At 33.5% G+C, this 25,327-nt stretch overlaps 1 protein-coding gene and 1 pseudogene across 1 annotated transcript; one reads left to right on the top strand and one right to left on the bottom strand.

The window, feature by feature from the left end:
* Positions 1-8,397: 8,397 nt before the first annotated feature.
* Positions 8,398-25,327, bottom strand: part of LOC111986113 (G-type lectin S-receptor-like serine/threonine-protein kinase At1g11410) — a 29,139-nt pseudogene continuing 12,209 nt past the window's right edge.
* LOC111986129 (G-type lectin S-receptor-like serine/threonine-protein kinase At1g11410) lies at positions 18,323-20,751 on the top strand. The gene is made up of 7 exons (XM_065765109.1): positions 18,323-18,386; positions 18,452-18,628; positions 19,248-19,390; positions 19,670-19,880; positions 20,046-20,283; positions 20,405-20,555; positions 20,635-20,751. Exons 1-7 carry the CDS (start codon positions 18,323-18,325, stop codon positions 20,749-20,751), a joined length of 1,101 nt encoding a protein of 366 aa, XP_065621181.1.

A 25,327-nucleotide genomic window follows, 5' to 3' on the forward strand; every position in this document is an offset into this window, starting at 1 on the left:
GAATTAGAAAATTCTTTAAGTTATTTTTCCTTTTTTGGATTAAGGCGTGGTAAAAGAAATCAGGAAAACATTTTACACCATTGAGGGTGTTTGGGTGCACATAAAAATTCGATCAAACTGAAAATGAATTTCAATTGACCGTAAAATAGAGAGCCTCACGCATGAAAATGAATTACGCTTATGTTTTACCTTCAAATCATTTCCGGACTCACAAACTCCTCACACACTCCTCTCACACACACACCAACCTCATTTCAACTCCAGCCCACGCACCAACCTCAACTCCACACACACAGTCCGATGCCAAGCTCCGACCGCCCAACCAAGCCAAGGCCAGCCCAGATCATGCCGCCCCCTCCGCCCAGATCACTCCACCTGAAGCACATCCTCACCAAACTCACACCCAAAGAAAGAAGACCCATCCCTCAAGCCAAGCAAGGAGATTGTCCTCCGCCGACCCATCCCTTGTCCTCGTCCTCTGCCGATCCATCCCTCATTCTCAGGGTAGCCACCGGAAAATAGATCGAACCACTGTGAATCCATGACCCAATGAACGACCCACCCCTGATCCAATCGGATCGCCATGAGTAACCCACCCTTGAGCCGATTTGTCCACCGTGTGCGCAACCCACTCCTAGATCAAACCACCCAATGGGTAACCCACTCCTAGATCGAGCCACCACAAACCGATCTCTCTCTCTCTCTCTCTCTCTCTCTCTCTCTCTCTCTCTCTCACACACACACGCGATTGGTCTTGTGATTTTGATTTTTTATTTTTTATTTTTGTTTCTTTGATTGTTTATATATTTTGATTCTCTGTAATAATACTTGTTTGGATCCTAAGAAAATGTGAAAATTTTTTTGTTATAAAATTTGTTTGGAAGCTGAGAAAATGGCTGAGAAAATGTGAAAAATTTGTAGGAAAATAGTATTTTTAGAATGTTACCAAACACCGAAAATTGTTTTCTAGACTATTTTCCATTGCAAAACCAAACTCCCAGATTTTATTTTCCTTACGGGAATTCACTTTCCCCTGCATTCATTTTACACTCGAAATTCGATTTACATTGAACCAAACGCAGCCTAAGACTAATCATAAGGGTTTATGCATGGATCAGTACATCATACATGTACTGCAAACAAAAGCAAAAGATAGAATTAGAGATGAGTGTTAAATGAGAAGTGTCTACAATATTTTTATAACAATTTTACAATAAATTATAGGTGATAAGTTGTGATTAGCTATAATTTAAACTTACTATTGAAATTACTTTTTTACTCACCAATAATAACTTATAACAACCTGCTATATAGTATGATTTGTTATTAAAATACTGTGTACATAGTATTTTTTTTTTTTTTAATTTCCAAAATAAATAGGTTGATAAATCAAATTTTCTACTGGTATTTTATATTAAATCCTAACAAACTTAATCATCTGAATATGATATAACGCAATTTCTGACTCACATTGTCAATAAACAATATTTTTGAAATGATATGATTAAGTCTGGTAGGAATTAATATAAAATACTAGTAGAAAATTTCATATCAAATTTTCTACTAGTATTTTATATTAACTCCTAACGGATTTAATCATATGAATATGATGATTGATGAACCACAGTGATCTCAGTTGTGATGGCATTTAAAAAGGTGTGTGAAAAATATTGTACTAATAATAATATTCCATAATTGACAGATTAACAAATGTTGGATGCCCCAGATGCTAGATCTTGTCTGATAGCCTCAATCAACAACTTGCGAGACAGCCGACTAAACTACCAAACTAGCTGGCATGTCTTCAATCCGCAAAGGATCTCCTGAGCTAAGTATATCAGACCAAGCAAATATAACAACTTTGTTTTTGTTTTTGTGTACTCTGCTTGCTGCTGATGCTACCAAATTTATTCAAACTACTCCATCAACACTTATATTTATGCAAGCCCTGTTTAGGGGAATAATGTCACATAATGAATTCTTCACACCGATGGGGGAAATAGACTGTCCGAGTAAGATGCTCGAAATGTGTCTTGTTTTATATCTACTTTTCACGTTCCAAATGTAAACATCACAATTTCGTTTTTTAAAATGCGATGTGTCAACGCATACAATTGTGGATATTGTGTGAAATTCTTAGTCTGTTTACAATTGACACATTATCTAAGGTCTAACTTAACTCTTTCATGAACCACAAAATTCCCGAGGAACATGATTATATCAAAGAACATATAATAGAAGCGAAAAGAATAAATTTCAGCCCCTCTTCCATATCAATTGACACAAAATCTTTGATGGGAAAATGATCATTCTAACTTATTTGGTTGATAATTGAGAAATTAAATGGCTATGGTGAAAGCGACAATGAAGCTACAAGCCTACAACAAAAGGGCAATGGTAGAGAAGGTGGACAATAGATTCTTGTTGCTTATTACAAAAAGCAAAAAGGAACACAAAGGACTAATATACTAAGCCCCCACCTAATGATACTAGTAAATAAAACTTTTCCTTCTCGGGGATATCTTGAGGGATTCCTAATTGTAATTAATTGTATAGTGTACATCAGTCATCACATGATGGAACTAAATTCACTTATATAGAGATTAGACAGGTGCTCTAGAATTTCTGTATACCTTAGAATGTTCCAAACTACTTTTCACAACAAAAGTTTAAACATCTCATTAAAACTTAATTTTTCAAATATACTTTCATTCGCGTTTGTCAATTGATTCTCTCTCACTTTTTTTTGTTTTTTTTTTTTGGAAGTTAAATTCGCTCCAAAGTCCAAAGAGAGGGGAAAAAAAAGACAGGCGGGTAGAACCGGAATTCACCTATTTGGGGAGCGAGGCCTAGATGTGACACTATGCTAAGGCTTTGACACTTATATGTATGACAAAAAAAATGTGTCAAATTTGCATATTTTTATCCAAAAATTATCCATATCAATTAAGTTAAAATTGTGTAAATATACAATGTTTCTATCGTAAGCGTGTAAATATATATTGTTGCTATAATAACCGTGTAAATTTACACTTAAACTATTATTCTACATTTATTTTTTATTATTTCTTTACATATCCTAAGAATAAAGTATAAAAATGAATTGTTGTTGTTATATGCGAAAAAAGAGAAACAGTTAAAAAATTAAAAAAAAATTTAAAAAAAAAAAGATGTTTTAATGACATGTAATATAAAATAAATAATCCAATGTATAGTATTTTAAAAAGCAGGTATATGAGATAAAAATATAAGGTTTTTGTGGGGGATAGAAACTCAAACTTATATATTAAGCCCAAAGCCCTATGTGAAGGTTACTGTATGTCTGAAGAGGCTAAAATTGTTGAGGAGACTCCGCATGAAAGAAAGATACTTGGGAGTGAAGAAGATCCGTCCGAAGAGAGCACCAGCCTTCCAAAGAGATCATTCTCCTCAGATGTAAAGATTCTTGGTCAAATAAATATCTGGGGGTTTCGAATGAGCTTACTAATGACTTCAGCAATCTGGATAAGTTTTGGACATGCCTGGAGATAAAAAGAATGGAGAAATATCTAAAAAAAAAAGCTGTCACCACCACATTAAATGCACTGCATCTGCTTTTCTAGCTACATTAATGTAGAGAAGACCCATGAACAGTGTAATCTCAGCTACCACCACTCACAAAAATCTAAAGAAGATACATGACATAACATACACTCAAGTAAGTACACAGATGAAAAACAAGTGGACGATGAGGATGATGGGGAAGGATGCTATATAACGAAGAAGGCCTCCTGATAGAAGAGGAGGAAAAATACGAGAGAAAAAAAAAAAAAGAAAGGCTTGACTGTAGCTCTAAGAACTGTAATCATTATTCAATTTATCATAAAACCTTTAGGGACTTCAACTCATTTCATCTTCACGTGTATCTTTATGCTGGTTTATACTTTGAGGTTATAATCAACCGTTGTAAATTTCATAATCAACCTAGCTCTATCACTCATACTCTACAAATTTATTATTTTGTACTTGGGCCACAAACCCTAACCCCACATTTTTTATATTAGAATAGATAATAAAAAATAAAAATAAATAAATAAATAATGGACAAACTTATGCCGCTTTTGATGTCCTATTGCATGAAATGAGATTCTATGAGTCTCATGGTATATATATATATATATATATATATATTTTGATAATCGAGTCTCATGGACCATGGTATATGTTAAGGCAGAGCGAGGAGAGAGCCTATGGACTATGGGGTCCCAAAAACATATTTTTATAGAGTGTTGTCATTCCATTTGGTAACTTGAAAGGTAAACAATGTTTGTTTATTTTGACCAATTAGCTCCTAACTTGATAATAATAATTTCCACATTTCGAAAAAAAAAAAAAAAACCAATGGATAATAGTCGATGTGGGAATGGTTGGAGATAGATTCTCTATCAGATGGGGACAAAAGAAAAATGGATGGAGCACTTAATTTGGATGGTTTTCAAGGAACTAGAGGCTATTGAAATTCAAACCAAAAACCCAGGAGGGGGGTACCACATATAGAACCAAAAATTGGGGATAAGAAAAGAAGAGATTTCCAGATTCCCAATATCCTTGACAGTGTGAGTTGAAAGAAGATGGACCCACCATGTTTGACACCATGTTTGAGAAGGAAGGAAGAGTCAAAGAGCAAGATAAAACAACGACGGCTTTAAAGCATGGGCCAAAAGTTTATTCGATGTTGAAGCTTCAGCCTCCATATATCGTTTCAACTCAGATGTTTGTTCAATACGGAACTTCTCTAGGTTGTGGTGCAAAAAACAAAATTTCAAATATTATTTACAATTTGTTGCCTTCAAGTTTTATTCTATATTTTTCTTTGTCGGTGCCGACTAATTTAATTGATAAAATTGGACTGTGTTCATTTTAATCTTCTTCCTTTTTTTTTTTTTTTTTTAATTGATCAAATTAGATGATTCCCTTTATTATATTTGTTTACGTAGAACTGTTTGGGATCTACTTATTTAGCTGAAACTGAAATTTTTTTGCCGAAAATACTATAAATAAAAATAAAAGTTAATTAAAATAGTACAGTATGACTCATGAAGTGAAATGAAACTCATAAATAGTAGCAAAAATAAACTAAATAATAAAATAAATTAGTAAAATTAAGTCATGCCAAACGCACACGTAGTATAAGGAATAAAAGTTTTCACTTTTGCTTGTTTTTGAGTTTTGACAAATCAGTACTCTATTAACTTGATGATCACTTTACAAATATAAAATTTTGTGGAAAACAAGAATCAAAGTTTAAGTATTCTAAAAAAAATTATTTCACACATATATATACTTAGATTATGTTAAACTGTTAGAATATGATTTGTTTAGATGATTTCCTTTATTATATTTGTTTATATAGTACGAGTAAAAGTTTTAAAAGTTTTTTCTTTTGTTTTTTTTTTTTTAAGTTTTGACAAATCATTACACTATTAGTTTAATGATCACTTTACAAGCATACATTTTTGTGGGGGAATAATAATCGGGGTTCAAGTATTTAAAAAATAATAATAATAAAAAAAAAACTTCACCCGTATATACACACGATTATGTTAAAATAGGATTTGTTTGGATGATTCCCTCCTCCCTTTGTGTGTTTTAGGTTATTGTAGGTACTTTTTTTTTTAGGTAGTTGAAATACTTTTTAGTGGAATTTATGGTGTATCTTTTTGCTAAAACAACATCCCTCCTCCCTTTGTGTTTTTTTTTTTTTTTTTTTTTTTTTTTGTAGAAATGGACATGACGCTATTGCTGCCGTTCATTGAGGCCTGAACAAATGCTACGCTGGCCCAGTTCCTTTGAATCTCCAGAGGCTCTATCTCGGATATCCCTTTGCAATGACGGCCCAAATAAACAAAAAAGGCACTAAGGTCGCACATATACTCTCTCTTTCTCTCTTCCTTTAAAATAAAAAATAAAAAAAATACACGCGTGCGCGTCCGCACGCACAAAGATGTGCTGCTACTAGAACTTTGATAGTATGGTCTGAAAATATTTAACCAAAAAAAAAGAAAGATAGTATGGTCTGAAAAAAATCACACTACTACTTAACCAAAACACAAAAAACCACAGCACTGATCTTATGAGTGAGAAGTGCAATGTTAGGCAATATAAATTGTTATTAAATGTGGGTATTGCCACCTTCAATGTCTGACATCTACATTTAACAATAAGCCGAATTTGTTCTGTTTTTGGATCTGATTTTGATTAGCTGAAGCGGCTTTGAAAAAAAATTGAGAAGCTATTCAGGTTTGTGCGGCACAATCTGCACAACTTATTAGGAGATGTACAATAATCCAAACACTCTAATTTTGTGTATAAGCATGCACTCTAATTTATTATAAAAAATTATACTCTAATTTGATGATAGGTGTCTTTAGATTTTAGTTACACTCTAATTTTGTGTCGAGTTTCATTCTGGTTTTACTCTAATTTTGCTTCAAGAATCTCTACATGTATTCATGTATCTAAGTTTGAAAAGCATATAAGAAAAAAAACACAATTAAAATTTATTATACTTCTATGTATTATGTAATATTATGAATATGTACAACCTATTGCTTATTAGGTAAACGATCTTAAATACAAATCTTCAAGGATGGCCTCCACTACCCTACTACTAGGGAATGAGGATGACCTAATACAATCATTTACATGGACAAATAAAGCTTGATATCTGCCATACAATCAGTTACATATAAGTTTTTTAAAGTAACTATTAACATTTTTTTTTTTTTTTTTTTTTTTTTTTTTTTTTAATTACTTTTGAACGGTAGCTACAGTAGCAACAAATTTTTTTTGAAGTATTTTGTTTGATTTTTTTTTTCCTTTTATATATATTGTTATATTGACACAACAAATTTCACAAGCAGTATTGTAGCCGCAACAATGTTTTGGTTCCGTGAGTCCTTTTTTTTTTTTTTTTTTTTTTCCAACCCTTTTGTTTATTCAATTGGCACTGTAACTACAGTGCCTAAATTTATTATTATTATTATTATTATTATTATTTTTCTATAATTAGTTTTTTTTTCTTTTAAATATTGATGTAAACTGACATTTATATTGTTATACTGACACAACAAATTTCACAATATTTTCATAATTATTGACGTGTTAATTTCTTACAAGTCGAAATAAAATAATAAATTATGAGACAGTAGCCTACCACAATTGAAAATAAATGTTTTAAAAAAAGTTACGACACTTATTGTTATCACAATATTTTCATAATTGTTAAAATCTCAGTTTTTAATATATCAAATAAAAAAAATGCTAAATCCACAATATTTTAACATTAATTTGACAAAAAATCATAGGTAAGCTATTATTGATGGATAGCACTGGAGCTATAGTGCTTTTGGTTTATTCAACTGGCACTGTAGCTACAGTGCCTGAAGTTTTTTTTTTTTTTTCCCCAGTAATCGGTTTGTGTTTTTTTTTTCTTTGAAATATTTATGTAAGCTGGCATATATATTGTTATACTGACATAACAAATTTCACAATATTTTCACAATTATTGACGTACCAATTTTTTCAAGTCGAAATAAAATAATAAAAGATAAGACTATAACTAACCACAATTGAAAATAAATGTTTTGAGAAAATATTACAACACTTATTATTATCACAATATTTTCACAATTTTTGAGATCTCAGTTTCTTATAGATCAAATAAAAAAAATGCTAAGTTCACAACATTTTAACATTAATTTCTACCGTGCCTAAAGTTTTTTTTTTTTTTTTCTAGTAATTAGTTTGTGTTTTTTTTTTTTAAAAAATATTTATGTAAGCTGGCATATATATTGTTATACCAATACAACAAATTTTACAATATTTTTACAAATATTGAAGTATCAATTTCTTACAAGTCGAAATAAAATAATAAAATATGAGACTGTGACCAACCACAGCTGAAAATAAATGTTTTGAGAATAACAATAACAATGTTATCAGCTTAAAACCAATAATAACTTGTCATTTAGAATTTTTTTCTAAAAATATTATGAATGTAGCATTTCTCTAAAAAAAAAAAAAAAAATCTATTCGGATCCTAAAATTGAAGATATTGTGAAAATATTATGATGTTTTGTTATATTCTCAGACTTCTTTTTTAATATAATCAAATTGGGTGAGCCAAAATTCACAGTTTCACACACAAAATCTATATTAATTTTCTCACTACTAGGGCAGCACATGCCCTGCACGTGCAGCCAACACTAGTAATACAAAAAGGGTAAAATAAAAAATGTTAATTTGACCCACAAATCATTATAGAAGCAATTTAGAAGTAGCTAAACTAAAATCTTTACCTTTAGCGAGCTTCAAACTCAGTTATTGTCACATCATTTATAGAATAAACCCCCCCTCCTATGATTGATCCCAAATCATTGTAGGTCTTCTGAAAATGAAAGCAGGTTGTTTTGGAGAAAGAAGAGTTGTTTTACAACTTAGCATGAGAAGAACTGCCAACATTGTTGGTCGATCCATTGCATCTTCTTGCACACATAAGAGCCCAATTTGAATGCATCTTAAGAGTTCATGGGAAACAAATGAGTCATTTATTGATGAATCAACTATATCCAAGGCTCTACCTTCTCTCCATAATTCCCAAACCTGTATGGTTCATAGCATTATCCATAACAAGCTGAATTATAAATGAAAATGGTAAAGATTGTTGTTTTCTGTTACTTACATGCCCTATCAATGTTAGGGAAGACTACTTGTGATAAGAACCATTATTCTTCTTGCCACTTACGATCTCTAACAATATGACACCAAAACTAAAGACATCTGATTTTATTGAAAATTTCCCAAATATTGCATACTTTGGTGACATATAATCACTGCATGTGAATAGTATCCAATATAACATTAAAGTTTGCATATGCCTTTATTTTTTGTATGTGGCAAGTGTGCACTGTGCAATTCTCCGTGCATGCGTTTGTGTGGTACTTCCATTGCATGTGAATAGTATCAAATATAATCTTAAAGATTGCATAGGCCTTTATCAATTGTATGTGGAGAGTGTGTAAGTCTCTATGTGCAAGCACATGTGTTTGTGAATTACATACTATGTTCCGACAACTCTGGTTGTCTTGTCTTGAATTTGGTCCCCTTTGAATATACGAGCTATGCCAAAATCTAAAATTTTGGGTTTCATCTCACCATCTAGTAAAACATTGCTGGTTTTAAGATCCCTATGAATAATTCTTAATCTTGAATCTTGATGAAGATACAGAATCCCACGAGCAATCCCAATAATGATTTCAAAGCGTTTCCTCCAATTTAGCAATGAACTTCTTGTATGATCTACAAGAAAAACTCTCTAATGTACTCAAAATTTCATCTATCTTGATTTATGTGGTTTTATTTACTTCATATATATAATTTAAAAAAATATAAAAATAAAATAAAATAATACAAATGAAGGAGATAGAATTTTTGAAAGAAGAAATACCAAAAATGAAGGAGTCCAAGCTTTTGTTGGGCATTTACTCATAAATCAGCATCTTTTCTTCCTCCTCAATGCAACAGCCAAGAAGTTTGACAAGATTCCTATGTTGAAGTTTTGCAATCAAGACAACTTCATTTTTGAATTCTTCTATTCCTTGTCCTGAATTCTTTGATAGCCTTTTTACAGCTATTTGTTGTCCATTAGATAATTGACCCTGAATTCATGATCCAAAATTAATTTTACACAAAACTATCAGTTTTAAGCAATTGATTACAATGTTTTGTGCCTCCATCTTCTACTTCAATAAAATATGTCTTAGCTTATGAAACTCATTTTCAGCCATTCAAACCCACACAATATTGGAATATGAAACACAAAGAAAAAGGGGCAAAATATCAACAATGTCATTATGAATTGTAACTGTAGCTTAAAAACAGATCCAAATCCACCTTGCCCAAGTTTGTTGGTCGGAGAGAAATTGCCAGTTGCAACAACTAAGCAACTTAGATAAAAAATTGATAAATCTGGATGTCTACTGCTGTCCTCAAGCTCATTCCCTTCCAAAGAGCCTTTAAATCCAATAAAATTTAAGGATTGATTTTGCAATTTTCTCTTCAAAGTCCTAAAATATATTGACCAAAATTGCTCACTATAATTTCACAATTGAGCATGTATATACCTTGCAATATATGACTGTGTGTGTGTGTGAACAATACAAAGCAAGCGGTTTTGTTACCTTTTTGTTTTCCTCTTCTTCATTTGACACATGTAGGCTATGAAGGATACCAGAAACAATGGCACAACAACAGCTGATATTGCAATAGCCACCTGCCTCTTGTGGCCAAGAAAACCTTCGGACTTGCTAGTGTAAGTAGCTGAAAAAATAACAATAATAAATAAATAACAAAAACAAAAACAAACCAACAAATGGTAGCGTAGAAGGCTACCTAACTCAGTTGCATCCACTCGTACATTTAGATCCCACCATTCATATGTATTCTCCACAACATCCATCAATTCACCATACCACGCTAAGCAACGGGTCCCCATCCCGTCAATATTCATGCTGATAAAAGCTGTGCAAGAGCAATTACTCAAACATGCCTGCTTACACTCTGAGCTACTCATGCTCATGTCCATCCAGGCTGCATTGGATGAATCTGGACCCTTCAAACGTTTCATCATCACAAACCCTTCTCCATTCCCACACATCGACTCCTTCCTCACACACCCTTCAGAACCATCTCTGAGTGACCAATCCCTTGGAGACTTGGGTTCATAGCCTGGCAAACATGCACACTCAAACCAATTAGCATTGTCAGGAGACTCAGGACCACATTTACTAAATGCACCGCACTGTGCATATTTGTCACACCGGTATTTAGGTGCAGACCAGAATTCTTTCCATTGAAGATCACCATCATTCCACACAAGTTTCTGGAGCAATCCAGAGTTATCAACCACTAATCTTGAAATGATGGAGGGGTCATTAACAAAGTAAGCATAAGATACCTCATCTTTGTTGTTTACAAAGTCATACTTGAAATCCAAAGAAACTATTGCTGCTGGTGATGATCTTTGTCTGGCTCTTTTGTTTTTTTTAATAAACATACTACATTTTAAGTTCAATTATTATATAACAGGTATTTAAAATAAAATAAGGAAATAAGTTAATAAAATGCCCTAAAAATAGACCTTTTTTTTTTTTTACAAATTTTTATATTTCTCATAAACGTTTCGATTCGAAAAAGAGTTTTAAAAATTTTCTAAAAATAGTCTATTAACAGAAGAAGAAGAAGAAGGTGAAGTAATAGACTTGTGATCTCATTTATGAAGATACAAGACAATAGGATAGGGGAAAACTTGAACTTGAAGCCATCTTTGCACAAAGAACACGGCAAGAAATTCTGAACATCCCACTCACCAATCTGCATTCCAAGGATACTTTGATTTGGAAGGAAAATAGGAGCCAAATATTCATGGTGAAGATAGCCTACTGAGTTGCATTGCGGCTGAACAACCAGTCCTGGGCAGAGCATTCTTTGGCTCGTGATCACCACCCTGTGTGGAACAAAATCTAGTCCCTTAACATGCCTCCAAAAGTGCGCATGTTTATATGGAGAGCGTGCTTAAATGGCCTACCAACTAGAGACAATCTCCATCGGGCGACGGGTAAGGATTGATCCATACTGTGAAATTTGCCATCACCAGTTCGAAACTATGAGTCACATCTTGTGGGAGTGTCCTTTTGTACAGAATGTTTGGGCTATGTTTAAGGGCAAAACCCAGAAATGCAACAACACGGCCTCAAATTTCTTCATCCTTTTTCGATAGATGCAAATTGTTAGGACATATATGGGAATTGTTAGGACATGTGTGATGTAAATTGGCTAGTCATTTGACAAAACACACTTTACTTGTAATTGGGTTGATCTAGGATGAGTTTGATACTTCAAGAAACAAGTGTTCAAGTTTAGTATTAAAGTCATACAAGTCTGACTAAGAAACAAGTAAAGAAGTGCTATTTATTAAAGCTCGACAGATGTCTTGACAGAATCCTTTCTACCGAGGTTTAATGTTGAAACTCGACAAAAGCTGAATCTTTCGAGAATTACAAAATCAGAAATTCTAGATTTGATTACACACATATCCTTGAGTATTTGTGTAGGGTTTCTTTTCTCATAACTCTAAACATATATAAGGATTATTTTAAGGGCCGTCTCAAGTAATGCAAAAGTTGTTGCAATTGTTGTTACAACACATATTGTGACTGGAGACATTTTGCTTTAGTTTATCATATTTTCTATAGAAGCTACTGAGTCTTTACACCAAGGGTTTTGTAACGAAGGAGCTTCCTAATCTTCATTATTGGATAAATTGAAAAACTTTGCTGTCAACATCTTCCTTAAGTTGATGTGTTAGTCATATATTGGGATCCGTGCATCATTGGTTAGTTAATGTACTAGGATTTGTGCATTGAATGGAGATATTGCCGCTACAATATAAGTCCAATTGGGTATTGGGGTAAGGGTTCAACTGTAGGTTGGTATTGGGTACTGTAATTCATTTTACTTGTAACTGCTTGTTATTGATAATAATAGATTTTAGGGAGTGGTGACCTTTAATTCATCTGGTGGAGTTTTGTCTTGGTGGTTTTCTCCATTCGTAAACAAATTACTTATGTCAAATTTGTTTTCTGCTGCATTTAACTTAGTTGGTAATTTGTTTGTGCTACCACGCTATTGCATATTAAATTGACTTAATTAATTCACTTGGGTAATTAATTAATTAATTTTCCAAAAGTGGTCAATACATTTTTGGTCTATCACAAATGAAACTAGATCAGTAGGAATTGGAGAAGTGGGTAGTTACGATGTGGGCAATTTGGAATGGTAGGAATAGAGTCTATTTTGAGCACTTTCAAACTCATCTAAAGGTGATTTTTGAACTTTCTAATGGTTTGGCCGAAGAGTATCAGCGCCTAATGCATACACATGGAATACCTTGATGTAAAATCTATTTGGCTTCTTGGTAGCTCAGCTACTTGAATCCCAATCTTGGCTTTTGCCTTGCTTGTATACATTTTCCATATTAATGAAAGTTTTCTATCGTTTTAACCTCAAAAAAAAAAAAAAAAAAAAAAAAAAAAAGTTTTAAGAACACCAATTATCCAAACCCTTTGTAAATAAGGAAAAGATTTGCTACATATCGGAGGTATGTGGCAGTACAAGGGACAAGAGTCTAAGGTCCACTTAGTCATGTCCCTTTCTTTTTGTTGCCACACACCCCTATATGCAGCAAACATTTCCCTTGTAAATAATGTAATGTATGGTTGGAATTTGTATCTAGTACTCCTTACAAACGATTCACCCCCCATATGACTTGAATGACTTAAAAAAGAAGTAGATATAAGTAAATTCATCACTTATATTTTTATATTAAAAAAAAACTATAATAACATATGAAAATTATAATTTTATTAAAGAACCTACCAAAATTTGTTGAGAATGTGACATAATTGTCAATAAAGTAGCTCCTCTTTCTACACAAAAATGTAAATAATGTACTGTATGGTTGGAATTTGTATCTAGTACTCCTTACAAATGATTCATCTCCCATATGACTTGAATGACTTAAAAATGAAGCAGATATAAGTAAATTCATCACTTATATTTATTAAAAAAAAACTATAATAACATATGAAAATTATAATTTTATTAAAGAACCTGCCAACATTTGTTAAGAATGTGACATAATTGTCAATAAAGTAGCTCCTCTTTCTGCACAAAAATCTCCCCTCAAAGCATCACTAAAATGGACCGAAGTCAACCGAAATCGACTGAATTGGACCAAAGTGGATGGAGTGGACTGAATTAGACCGAGTATACAACAATGGACCGAATTTGACCAAAGTAGACCGAACTGGACCGAATAGGCAAAAATAGACTGAACTTGACCAAAATGTTATGCCAATATGACTCAACGAGAGCTTAACAATAATAAATATTATGGTTCAGCTTTTAGATATTATATAAATAAGGCTAGATCCCCTCTTTGCTTACACTAACATGAGTGATTTTGAAAAAAGAAACTAGGAGAGGAAGACTTGCATGTATTGTTGCCAAGTGTACGCAAGCAAGCATCAATTACATTGCTCTTATAATTAGGGCTAAATTCCGCTACACAAATTATTTTACAAATCCGTACACACATGCAATATAATTTTCCAATTGAAAATAGTGAAATTTCAATGCATTTTGTGTGTATGGACGAATATGTAAAATTGTGTGTATAACAATTACTATTTGTGGTGGTCTAAGGATTGAGGAAGACTAAGAACTGTATAACCTTCATTAATTTATTTATGAAGTGTCTTAAACCCGAGAAGTTGGTTTGTCCAAGAAGAGGATGGGAAAGTGCAAAATGTTTCACAAATGCCCGAGGGGAAGAGGAAGCCTTAGAGGAGAAGGTCAAGGTAATTATGAGAAGTTTCTTGTAAAAGCTTACCTATTGCCTCTGCATTGACTGCATAGCAACAACCTTATCAGCTGCGTTAATGAAGAAGTGACACATGAACAGTAAATTCGCAGCTAAGCAGCCCCTTGTACTACCTTCAGGAGAGCTTTGGAGGGACAAATGTCAAAAGGAAAGCCTTGAAGTTTACAGATGGAGGGTTAGGATGGAAAGGAAAGATGGTATATAAGAGAGTGGAACTTCCAGTTAAAGGATCCTTTTCTCTTTCTTGAGATTTTAATGAGAGAACATTACCAAAAGACAAGAATTGGAATAGTTAAAAAAGAAAAAGAAAAAGAAAAAAAGCTTAAGACTTGTGTAGAACTTTTGTATAAATACCCATCCTCGGGCTGATCACTGGGAGTGATAATATAAATTACTTTACAGTAATCTTTTCTACTCTTACTTGGATCTTCGGCCGAGGACTTAATCTGTTAATCAAATTTATAGTTGAAACTTCCTTCCACACTCTATCAAATTTCATTGTTTGTGGGCTCAATCCAAAGACCAGGGCCTCACAATTCTCTGTGGGCTTGGGCTGTAATTTTTCTTGTGCCCTTAATACTATTCATTAATTAGTTGTGTACTAATCGATAGTATGTGCGTTCTTGTGTTAATTGCTTCAATCTTTAGATCAGATTTGATTTATATTGTAGTTGTTGTTAATTGGTTAGTACTGTGATCACCAAATTGATCTAATCAAGTCATTGTTAATTAATCCGCATTATTAACAAAAGCTGTAATACTTTTGGATTATAATTTATCCTCAATTTTATGTCTATCGATATTAAACTATCAAGAGCATATTGTCAACGTTTTATATATATTTTTTATTTTTATAATAATTTTTTCTTTTAATTTATTGTTTTAAGCTTGCCCAATTTTCAATTTAATATATCACAGACAAAAGTATTTCTATTTCAAGGAGGTTCTGGTTCACAAATTATTGTAACTAACTTTGGAATCTAACGGCTACGTACAGAGATGACACTGTTTCTAGTACAACACATTTAAAAGTCTTTTATTAAATGTCATCGTTTGTATCTACTAGACTACATTTTTGTTTTGTTTTGTTTTGTTTTGTTTTTGAGAGAGGACGATTGTAGATTTTTTTTTTTTTTATTTTATTGAAAATCACGTCATACAATGAGGAAGAGAAAAGAGGAGTCATTGTTCTAATCAAGCAAAGACCTCCTCATTCTTTTTTTTTTTGCCAACACTAGCAAGAACTAGAGTAACACAATTATAGTTTAAATGAATACTAACAAAAGAATAAGTACAAAAAATCTAACAAATAATGGAAATGTCCTCTAAACTCCAAGTAGATCTAGAGGACAGCTTCAGCTTGGAATTTTCATGGAGGGTAGTAAGGTTGAAGAACAAACTTAATAGTGGAATTGGTTATTTATTTAAATTTGTCTTAAAAGTTGATTTTTTCTTGGGATGGAAAGTTTACAATGGTTTTATTATCAAAAGCATAATTAGGTATTTCTTGGGGAATAATGTTATGTTTACAACATTTTTATAATAAATATTAGGTGGTAAATTGTTGCTAGTTCTAATATGGACTCACCACTAACATAATTTTTTATCCACCAATAATAGCTTGCCACCTCATATATGTTATGAAAATTATTGTAAAAGTGTTGTGGAAGTAACATTACTTGTATCTTAAGATACTTTGTGATTGGAACCCCCCACCTTCTCTTCACCTGCTATTTACATGTCTGGGAAAAAAATACTTACATATACACACAAAAAAATGGCATTACATTAGTCAGTTTAATGATTTTGGTCTAAAATTTACATTTATTGTGTATTCAAATCTATGAGTAAGATTACACAACAAGTTGTAAAACTTCTGCTAACACAACAATATTTACGATAAATTATAAATTACCCGCCTAACTTTCACCTATTTGCAATCCTATAAGTATTTTATTTTATTTTTTTCCATATCAATCTATTAAGTTATGTTTGGTAACCTTTTTTATTTTCTTTTTTCAAAAAATTATTTTTGGGAATAGAAGAAAAACGAGGCATGCCATAAAAGCTCAAGCTCTGGCAGATTTCATTGCAGAATTTACATTGGATTGTGACGAGGTGGGTGAGAAGGAAAGCGTTAAGTGGGTAGTTTATGTGGATGGCTCGTCTACGCAATATGCAGGAGGAGTAGGTGTGGTGTTACAATCTCCAGAGGGAGACAAATTAAAACACAAGGTTCGTTTACAGTTCCAAACAACCAATAATGAAGCTGAGTATGAAGCTCTCCTCAAAGGGATAGAATTGGCCAAGTCCGTTGAAGCAGAGTCACTCCTTGTCCTGGGAGATTCTCAGCTAATCATAGGCCAAGTGAATGGTGTATATTTTTGAAATAAAAAATGTGTTTGGTTAGTTGAAAAAAAAAATAGTTTTATGAAGAAAAAAATAGAAAATTTGTTTGGTAATTTTGATGATGCTGAAATAAGATTATATACATTTTACAAAAGACAAAGCTAAATTATTATCCAAATATGAAATGTAGCACGTAGGGTGATTACAAATTTACAAAGAAATTATATGTTATATAGTTTATACTATATGTGCATGAAGCTATACGATATCATTCTTAGATGGACATTGCATAGTCTTCGATAGACGTTGCACAAAGCTTTTGACAATGTGCACATATTGTATATATCTGTATGAATAGTGTATAATATTAGGGACATATTTGATGTAATTGGCTAATTTTTTGACAAAACACACTTTACTTGTAATTGGGTAGATCTAAGATGTGTTTAGTATTTCAAGAAACAAGTGTTCAAGTTTAGTATTGAAACCATGCAAGTCTGACCAAGAAACAAGTGAAAGAAGTGTTGTTCATTAAAACTCGACAGCAGACTCGACAGAAAGACTTCTATCGAGATTTAATGTTGAAGCTCAACATGAGTTGTATCTATTGAGAATTACGAAATCAGGTTTTCCAGATTTGATTACACACATATCCTTGAGTATTTGTGTAGGGTTTCTTTTCTCACAACCCTAGACATATATAAGGATTATTTTAAAAGCCGTCACAAGGATGCAAGGTGATGCAAAGTGATTATACATGCATATTGTGACTGGAGACAGAAATTGCTTTAGTTCATCATATTCTCTATAGAATCTACTATGTCTTTACGCCAAGGGTTTTGTGACCAAGGAACTTCCTGATCTTCATTATTGGATGAACTAAAGAACTTTGCAGCCAACATCTTCCTCAAGTTGGTGTGTTAGTCACGAATTGAGATCCGTGCATCATTGGTTAGTTACGTACTAGGATTCGTGCATTGAACGGAGAGATTACCGCTACAATACAAGTCCAATTAGGTATTGGGGTAAGAGTTCAACTGTAGGTTGGTATTGGGTATTGGGATTCATTTTACTTGTAACCGCTTATTATTGATAATAGTGGATTATAGGGAGTGATAACCTTTAATTAAACCTGTGGGGTTTAGTTATTTGGTGATTTGTTTGTGTTACCAGGCTATTGCATGTTAAATTGACTTAATTAATTAACTTGGATAATTAATTAATTAATTAATTTGCCAAAGGGGTCAATTCATTTTTGGTCTATCATATAATATTGTACATTTTACATGAACAATAAATATAAACTAATAATTGTTCTTTTCACATTAAAATATATTTGCTACTAATATATATATATATATATATATATATTGAGAACCAACCAGGTTTTTACAAGTGGGGCCTTTTTTTATTTGAGAGCCTTAGGCAATTGCATCAATTGCTTATATGGTTCAGTCGGTCCTGGATCGTTCTAAATACATATGTCGAAGAATGGTGATCTTTAATGGAAGGAATTATGGTCAATACCTAAATACTGGTGTGACAACTATGGACGGTGTGGTGTGTATAGTAAATGTGGTCCTGAGTCTACAGATATGTTTTAGTGTACATGTTTGCTAGGGTATGAACCTAAGTCTCCAAGGGATTGGTATCTCAGAGATGGTTCTGAAGGGTGTGTGAAGAAGCAGTCGATGTGTGGGAATGGAGAAGGGTTTGTGAAGGTGAAACGTTTGAAGCTTCCAGATTCGTTTAATGCAGCTTGGATGGACAAGAGTATGACTAGATCAGACTCAGAGTGTGAGTAGGCATGCTTGAGTAATTGCTCTTGCACTGCTTTTAACAGCATGAACATTGATGGTAAGGCCACCCGTTGCTTGGTATGGTATGGTGAATTGATGGACATGTTGGAGGATACAAATGAACGGTGGGATCTAAATGTACGTGTGGATGCAACTCAACTAGGTAGCCTTTTATGCTATCTTGAGTTTGTTTTTCTAAATTTTCATTTTTTCACTTTCTGAATTTTGGACTCACCATTTGCTTGTTTGTTGTTGATTTTTTTTTTTTCCAGCAACTTACACTAGGATGTCCAAAGGTTTTCTTGGCCACAAGAGGCAGCTGGCTATTATTATATCATCTGTTGCTGTGCCATTGTTTCTGGTATCCTTTACAGGAATCACAACCTATATGTGTCTAATGAAGAAGAGGAAAACAAAAAGGACAAAATTGCTTGCATTGTATTGTTGATACACACACAGAGATATATATATATAGTTCTTACTCCTTAGATCAGCCCAACATGTGAGGTATACAAATACTCAATTGCGAAATTATAGTGAACAATTTCTATCAATATGTTTTAGGACAATGAAGAGAAAATTGCATAATCAAGTATGAAATTTTATTGGAACCAAAGGCTCTTTAGAGGATAATGAGCTCGAGGACAGTAGTAGACATCTAGATTTATTGATTTTCGATTTAAGTTGCATAATTGCTGCCACTGACAATTTCTCTCTGACCAACAAACTTGGGCAAGGTGGTTTTGGCACTGTTTTCAAGGTACAATTACAATTTTGTTACTAAAGTGGAAAATGAGTTACTCAATTTTGCTACTTGGGAAAGTTGCATAATTGCTGCCACTGACAATTTTGTTACTCAAGGAACAATTACAATTTTGTTACTAAGGTGGTCTTCCCCATTTTTCCGTGGGTGTGAATGGCGGAAAATGAGCTCAATAAGCTAAGACATTTGTTACTAAAGTAGCAGATAGAGGCATTAACTGAATTGCTTAAAACTAATAGTTATGAGTAAGCTTAATTTTTTGGATCATGAATTCAGGGTCAATTATCTAATGGACAACAAATAGCTGTAAAAAGGCTATCCAAGAGTTCAGGACAAGGAATAGAAGAGTTCAAAAATGAAGTTTTGTTGATTGCAAAACTTCAACATAGGAATCTTGTCAAAATTTTTGGCTATTGCATTCAAGAGGAAGAAAAGATGTTGATTTATGAGTACATGCCCAACAAAAGCTTAGACTCCTTCATTTTTGGTACCTCTTCTTTCTAAAAATCTATTTCCTTCATTATTTCCTTGATTTGTTTGTTTTCTTTTACTATATATGTTCGAAGAATATATTTGAAGTTCATATAACCATATATTTCAACACTATTGAAATCACATTTTGAGTTCACGGGAAAAAGAAAAAACGTTTTAGAGCCTACAAGAAGTTCATTGCTGAATTGGAGAAAACGCTTTGAAATCATTATTGGGATTGCTCATGGGATTTTGGATCTTCATCAAGACTCAAGATTAAGAATTATTCACAGGGATCTTAAAACCAGTAATATTCTACTAGATGGTGAGATGAACCCCAAAATTTCATATTTTGGCACAGCCCATATATTCAAAGGTGACCAAATTCAAGACACGACAACCATAGTTGTTGGAACATAGTAAGTATCACTCAAACACATGCACGCACGTGCACATTGAGACTTACACACTTGCCATACATACAAAAAACTAAAGGCCTATGCAAACTTTAACATTATCTTTAATATTTTTCACATGCAGTGGTTATATGTCACCAGAGTATGTAATATTTGGGAAATATTCAACCAAATTTGATGTCTTTAGTTTTGGTGTCATGTTGTTGGAGATTATGAGTGGCAAGAAGAACAACGATTCTTATCAGAACCACCCTTCCCTAACTTTAATAGGGCATGTAAGTAACAGAAAACAACAATCTTTACTATTTGCATTTATAATACAGCCCCTTATGAATAATGCTATGACTCACATAGGTTTGGAAACTTTGGAGAGAAGATAGAGCCTTGGATATAGTTGATTCATCAATAAATGAGTCATTTGTTTCCCTTGAAGTCTTGAGATGCATTCAAATCGGGCTCTTATGTGTGTAAGAAGATGCAATGGACCGACCAACAATGTCAACAGTTCTTCTCATATTGAGTAGTGAAACAACTCTTCCTTCTCTGAAACAACCTACTTTCATTTTCAGGAGAGCTACCAATGATCTTGAATCAATCACAGGACAAGAGCTTTATTCTATAAATGACGTGACAATAACCAAGCTTGAAGCTTGCTAAATGAAAGATTCTAGTTAAGCTACATCTAATTTGCTTCTATAAGGATTCTAGTTAGCTACATCTAGATTGCTTCTATAGGGATTTGTAGGACAAATTAACATTTTACTCTTTTTGTATTTAAGAACAAACATAATTTCTTATTCTTATTATTATTATTTTTTGGTTTAGTTATTTATTTTGTCGCTAATAATCCATATTTCTTAACTTGGTCAGTGGCATTGTTTGTAGGGTTCAAACACCCCCCCCCCCCCAACCCCTAAAAAGTATGGTTGTAATAATTGAGTTATCCAAAAAAATAAAATCTTAGTTGTTTTAGAAAATTGAGTAATTGAGACACTAATTATCAATAAGGGACATCCAATCTCTGTGTGTGTGTGTGTGTGTGTGTGTGTGTGTAGATAGATCTAAAAGCTAACGCCTAGAATTTATTGTTGCTACGCTCCTATTAAGCCACCTCATCTTCCACATCACTGCCACATAATTATTTTTTACATATTTATTTTTTACCTTTAATTTTTTTCACAATATTGAATATATAAATACATTGGCTTTACAAATTAATCTTAGGCAGTTTTAACTTTACATATTCATCTGCTTTAATTTTAATATTATAATTAAGTATTTTTTATACGTATTCCTCTTAGATGGTTTTAACTTTACATATAATTTTTTCCATTTATCTTCCTTTATTTTGGCTCTTCATATTCTCATCCTCTTATTATAAATTTGTCATTCTCTCTCATTTTATGCATATTTTATTCTCACACACAAAAAGGTTATTTCTCTCTTCTCTTCTCTCTCTCTCTCTCTCTCTCTCTCTCTCTCTCTCTCTCTCTCAATTGTTTTTTTTTTTTTCCATTTTTTGTTGGATTTTTTATGAGGTTTACTCCCATTGTCTTATTATTGACCAACTCATATGTGTTCCTTGATGCAAATTTTTATTTTATTTTATCATTTTATCTACAACACTAAATACTTTTAATGTTTTTAACTAGATTTAGGGAAAAATCATACTATAATATGTCCATATTTTGTGTCGTTGTTAGGTTTTAGTTTATTTGGAAAACAGGGGGATAGTCTGGACAATGTGATGTAGAACACTTAGTGCAGTTGAACAGTTAGTGTTACAAAATTGACTTAGTTGCTTTATATATTGGAAAATCCTGAATTAACCCTACTTAATCATAGACTAACATAAAGTTAATTTTTCTATAACCACATGTACTTACGATTGGTTTGGACCTCTTGAATCATAATATGTCAAACAAGTGTGATCAAACAAGCTTAAGTTTATGTCCAGTGCACTGATGCACTAAACCTAACTCATGTTTGATCAAACGAGACCAATGTATCGGATTTTGTTAAAACTCTTTTGACTATTTGTACTTGGAATTGTAATATCATAAAGAGTTCTGTTAACAAGTACTCAATTGCGTTGGTTGAGGTTGAGTTTTTTTCAATTAAAATTGATCATTTGTTTTTTTATAGCTGTCGCACAATATTCAATTAAAGGGGTATTTATTTATTAGCTTTTTCCTCTTCTAAATGCAAAAAGACTGGCTTAATTTCTCCTATTACTAATAATATCGTAAGTCATAGCTATTGTTAACCCATTTCCTACTTGATAGTAATTAGTAGCTTGTGGGGGCAATGTCAAAGTTGGGCATAAATGTGGAAGTAAACAAAATACATGAAAGTCAACTTTATTGTCAACTCGTCAAAGGCAACTATCATCAAGATAATGGATCCCTAGACTCCAGTCGCGTCTAGCTTGCTATACGCAAATGCCAGTCTTCTTATGTGTTTCTTTTGGTCAAAATTTTTCACTAACAAAAACGTGGTTTGACATTTTTTTTTCACACAAGCGAAAACATATAGCGAAAGAAAATTGTAAATATATTATAAGTTTTACCATATAAATCTTATAAACAGATGTAATACTGAATGTGATTTGTGGGGGTCGGAGAATCGAGGAAGACTAGGAACGGTAGACTAGGAACGGTATAACCTTCATTAATTTATTTATGAAGCATCTTAAACCTGAGAAGTTGGTTTGTCCGAGAAGAGGATGGGAAAGAGCAAAATGTTTCACAAATGCTCGAGGGGAAGAGGAAGCCTTAGAGGAGAAGTTTCCTGTAAAAGCTTACCTACTGCCTTCGCATTGAATGCATAGCAACAACCATATCAGCAGTATTAATGAGGAAATGACACTTGAATAGTAAATTCATAGCTAAGCAACCCCTTCTACTACCGTCAATAGAGCTTTGGAGGGACAAATGTAAGAAGGATACCTTTGAAGTGTATAGATGGAGGGTTAGGATGGAAAGGAAAGAGGGTATATAAGAGAGGGGAACTTCCCAATTAAAGGATCCTTTTCTCTTTCTTGAGATTTTTCTAAGAGAACATTACCAAGAGACAAGAATTGGAATAGTAAGAAAAATAGAAAAAAGCTTAAGACTTGTGTAGAACTTTTGTATAAATACCCATCCTCAGGCTGATCAGTGGGAATCAATAATATATATTACTTTACAATAATCTTTTCTACTCTTGCTTGGATCTTCAGCCTTGGACTTAAACTTAATCAAACCTATAGTTGAAACTTTCTTCCACACTCTATCAATTTTCATTATTTGTGGGCTTAATCCAAAGACTAGGGCCTCACAATTCTCTGCGAGCATGGGCTGCAATTTTTCTTGTGCCCTTATAATTGGCGCCGTCTGTGGGAAACTTTGCTAATGATTTATTTAAGTTATGGGTAATCTAAAGCTGAACAGGGAAGAATCTGTTGGTTCACAAAGGGGGGATCACTTTGTTAATCTAGATCAAAGGAAGACAGAGAGTTTAATCGTGCACCCAATGTTATGGTAGAAACGCATCATACAGAGCACACTAAAAGGAGTCATTCAAAGAGCAGAGCCATGTTTCGCACAAATAGGAAACACGGAAGCTGAAGCTTGAGATAGATCATTTGCGCAAAAAGTTGCGTCGGAGGGAATGTGATAGAAGAAGCACCTCACCCTCATCAAGCAATGAATCTGAGTAGAGTAAGGATCGATCATATCGTCGTAGATCTAGGTCTCCACCTAGTGAATCCTTTTCTACCTATTCCCATTTGGATAAACTGGAAAGGAAAAAGTCCAAGCGTGGTGAGGGATCATTTCATCCTAACATGGGAAATAATGCAATGAGTAAGGCACTTCGCCCAATTTCAAAGTCACCTTTTGTAAGGAGAATCAAAAAAGCTAAGCTTCCCCACCTCTTTACACAGCTAACATTCACCATCTATAATGGCAGGATTGACCCAGTGAAGCATGTGAGCCATTTTAACTAGAGAATGGTTGTTCATTCTAGGAATGAGGCTCATATGTGCAAAGTGTTTCTTTCCAGCCTCGAGCCCGTGGCTATGCAGTGGTTTGACGCATTAGAGGAATGGTTAATAAGGTCTTTTAAGGAGTTAACACAAGTGCGTTCAGGGCTAGATTTGTAACTTGCAACAAAGTGCCTAAACCTTTTGATTCTTTGCTATCTATGGTGATGAGGGAGGGAGAAACTCTTAAGACTTACTCAGATAGGTATTGGGAGACATTCAATGAGATTAATGGGGATTTCAAAGATATGGCAATGAGGACCTTTAAAGTAGGACTCCCTACAAAACTTAATTTGAGAAAGTCACTAACGATGAAGCCTACGCATAGTATGCATCAACTTATGAACAACATCGATGAGCATAAACGGGTAGAAGATGATGAAACCCAAGGAAAAGGCAAAGCTAAAGCTTTCCCTAAAAGAAGGGATCCTTGGGTAGGAGGATATCACGATAACCAACCTAGGAGGGACTTTCCCAATCAAACACCAGCAATAGGTGCACAGATGGTTAATTCAGTGTTTAAGGAGCCAATTTATCAAAATTTAGAAAAGATAAAGAATGAACCGTACTTCAAATGGCCCAATAATATGGGTGGAGACCCGTTTAAGAAAAACCAAAACATTTACTGTCACTATCATCAGGAAAAAGGACATACAACTGAAGAATGCAGGACTTTGCATGATCATCTGGGTCAGTTAAAGAAGGCGGGAAAACTGAAGCAATTCTTACACCAGCCTACAGGACAGTCCGGACAATTTGGAGTTGGGTATCAAAGAGATGGAGCTCCTCCGCCATCCCTGGGCACAATTAACATCATTTTTGCTACGCCCAAAGGCAATGCTGGCATTTACTCGGGAATTATGTCCTCGGCTTCAAATTGTGACCTGGGGCATAGGGGTCAAATTCCTAAGAGGGCTAAAGTAGTGGCCGTGCCAACTTTGGGTTTCTCGGAGTAAGATAAGGAGGGCACATTCCAGTCACACGATGATGCCTTAGTAGTAACCTTTCAGATCGGTGGATATG

The sequence above is a fragment of the Quercus suber genome, unplaced genomic scaffold, assembly GCF_002906115.3.
Source record: "Quercus suber isolate HL8 unplaced genomic scaffold, Cork oak 2.0 scaffold_607, whole genome shotgun sequence".
Classification (NCBI taxonomy): domain Eukaryota; kingdom Viridiplantae; phylum Streptophyta; class Magnoliopsida; order Fagales; family Fagaceae; genus Quercus; species Quercus suber.

Excerpts from the sequence above, each read along its gene's own strand:
- LOC111986129 (XM_065765109.1), top strand. The coding sequence starts at position 18,323 with ATGGTGATCTTTAATGGAAGGAATTATGGTCAATACCTAAATACTGGT. Across the intron at positions 20,284-20,404 it reads ACCATAGTTGTTGGAACATA|TGGTTATATGTCACCAGAGT; the intron begins GTAAGTATCACT and ends TTTCACATGCAG. Across the intron at positions 20,556-20,634 it reads CCCTAACTTTAATAGGGCAT|GTTTGGAAACTTTGGAGAGA; the intron begins GTAAGTAACAGA and ends TGACTCACATAG.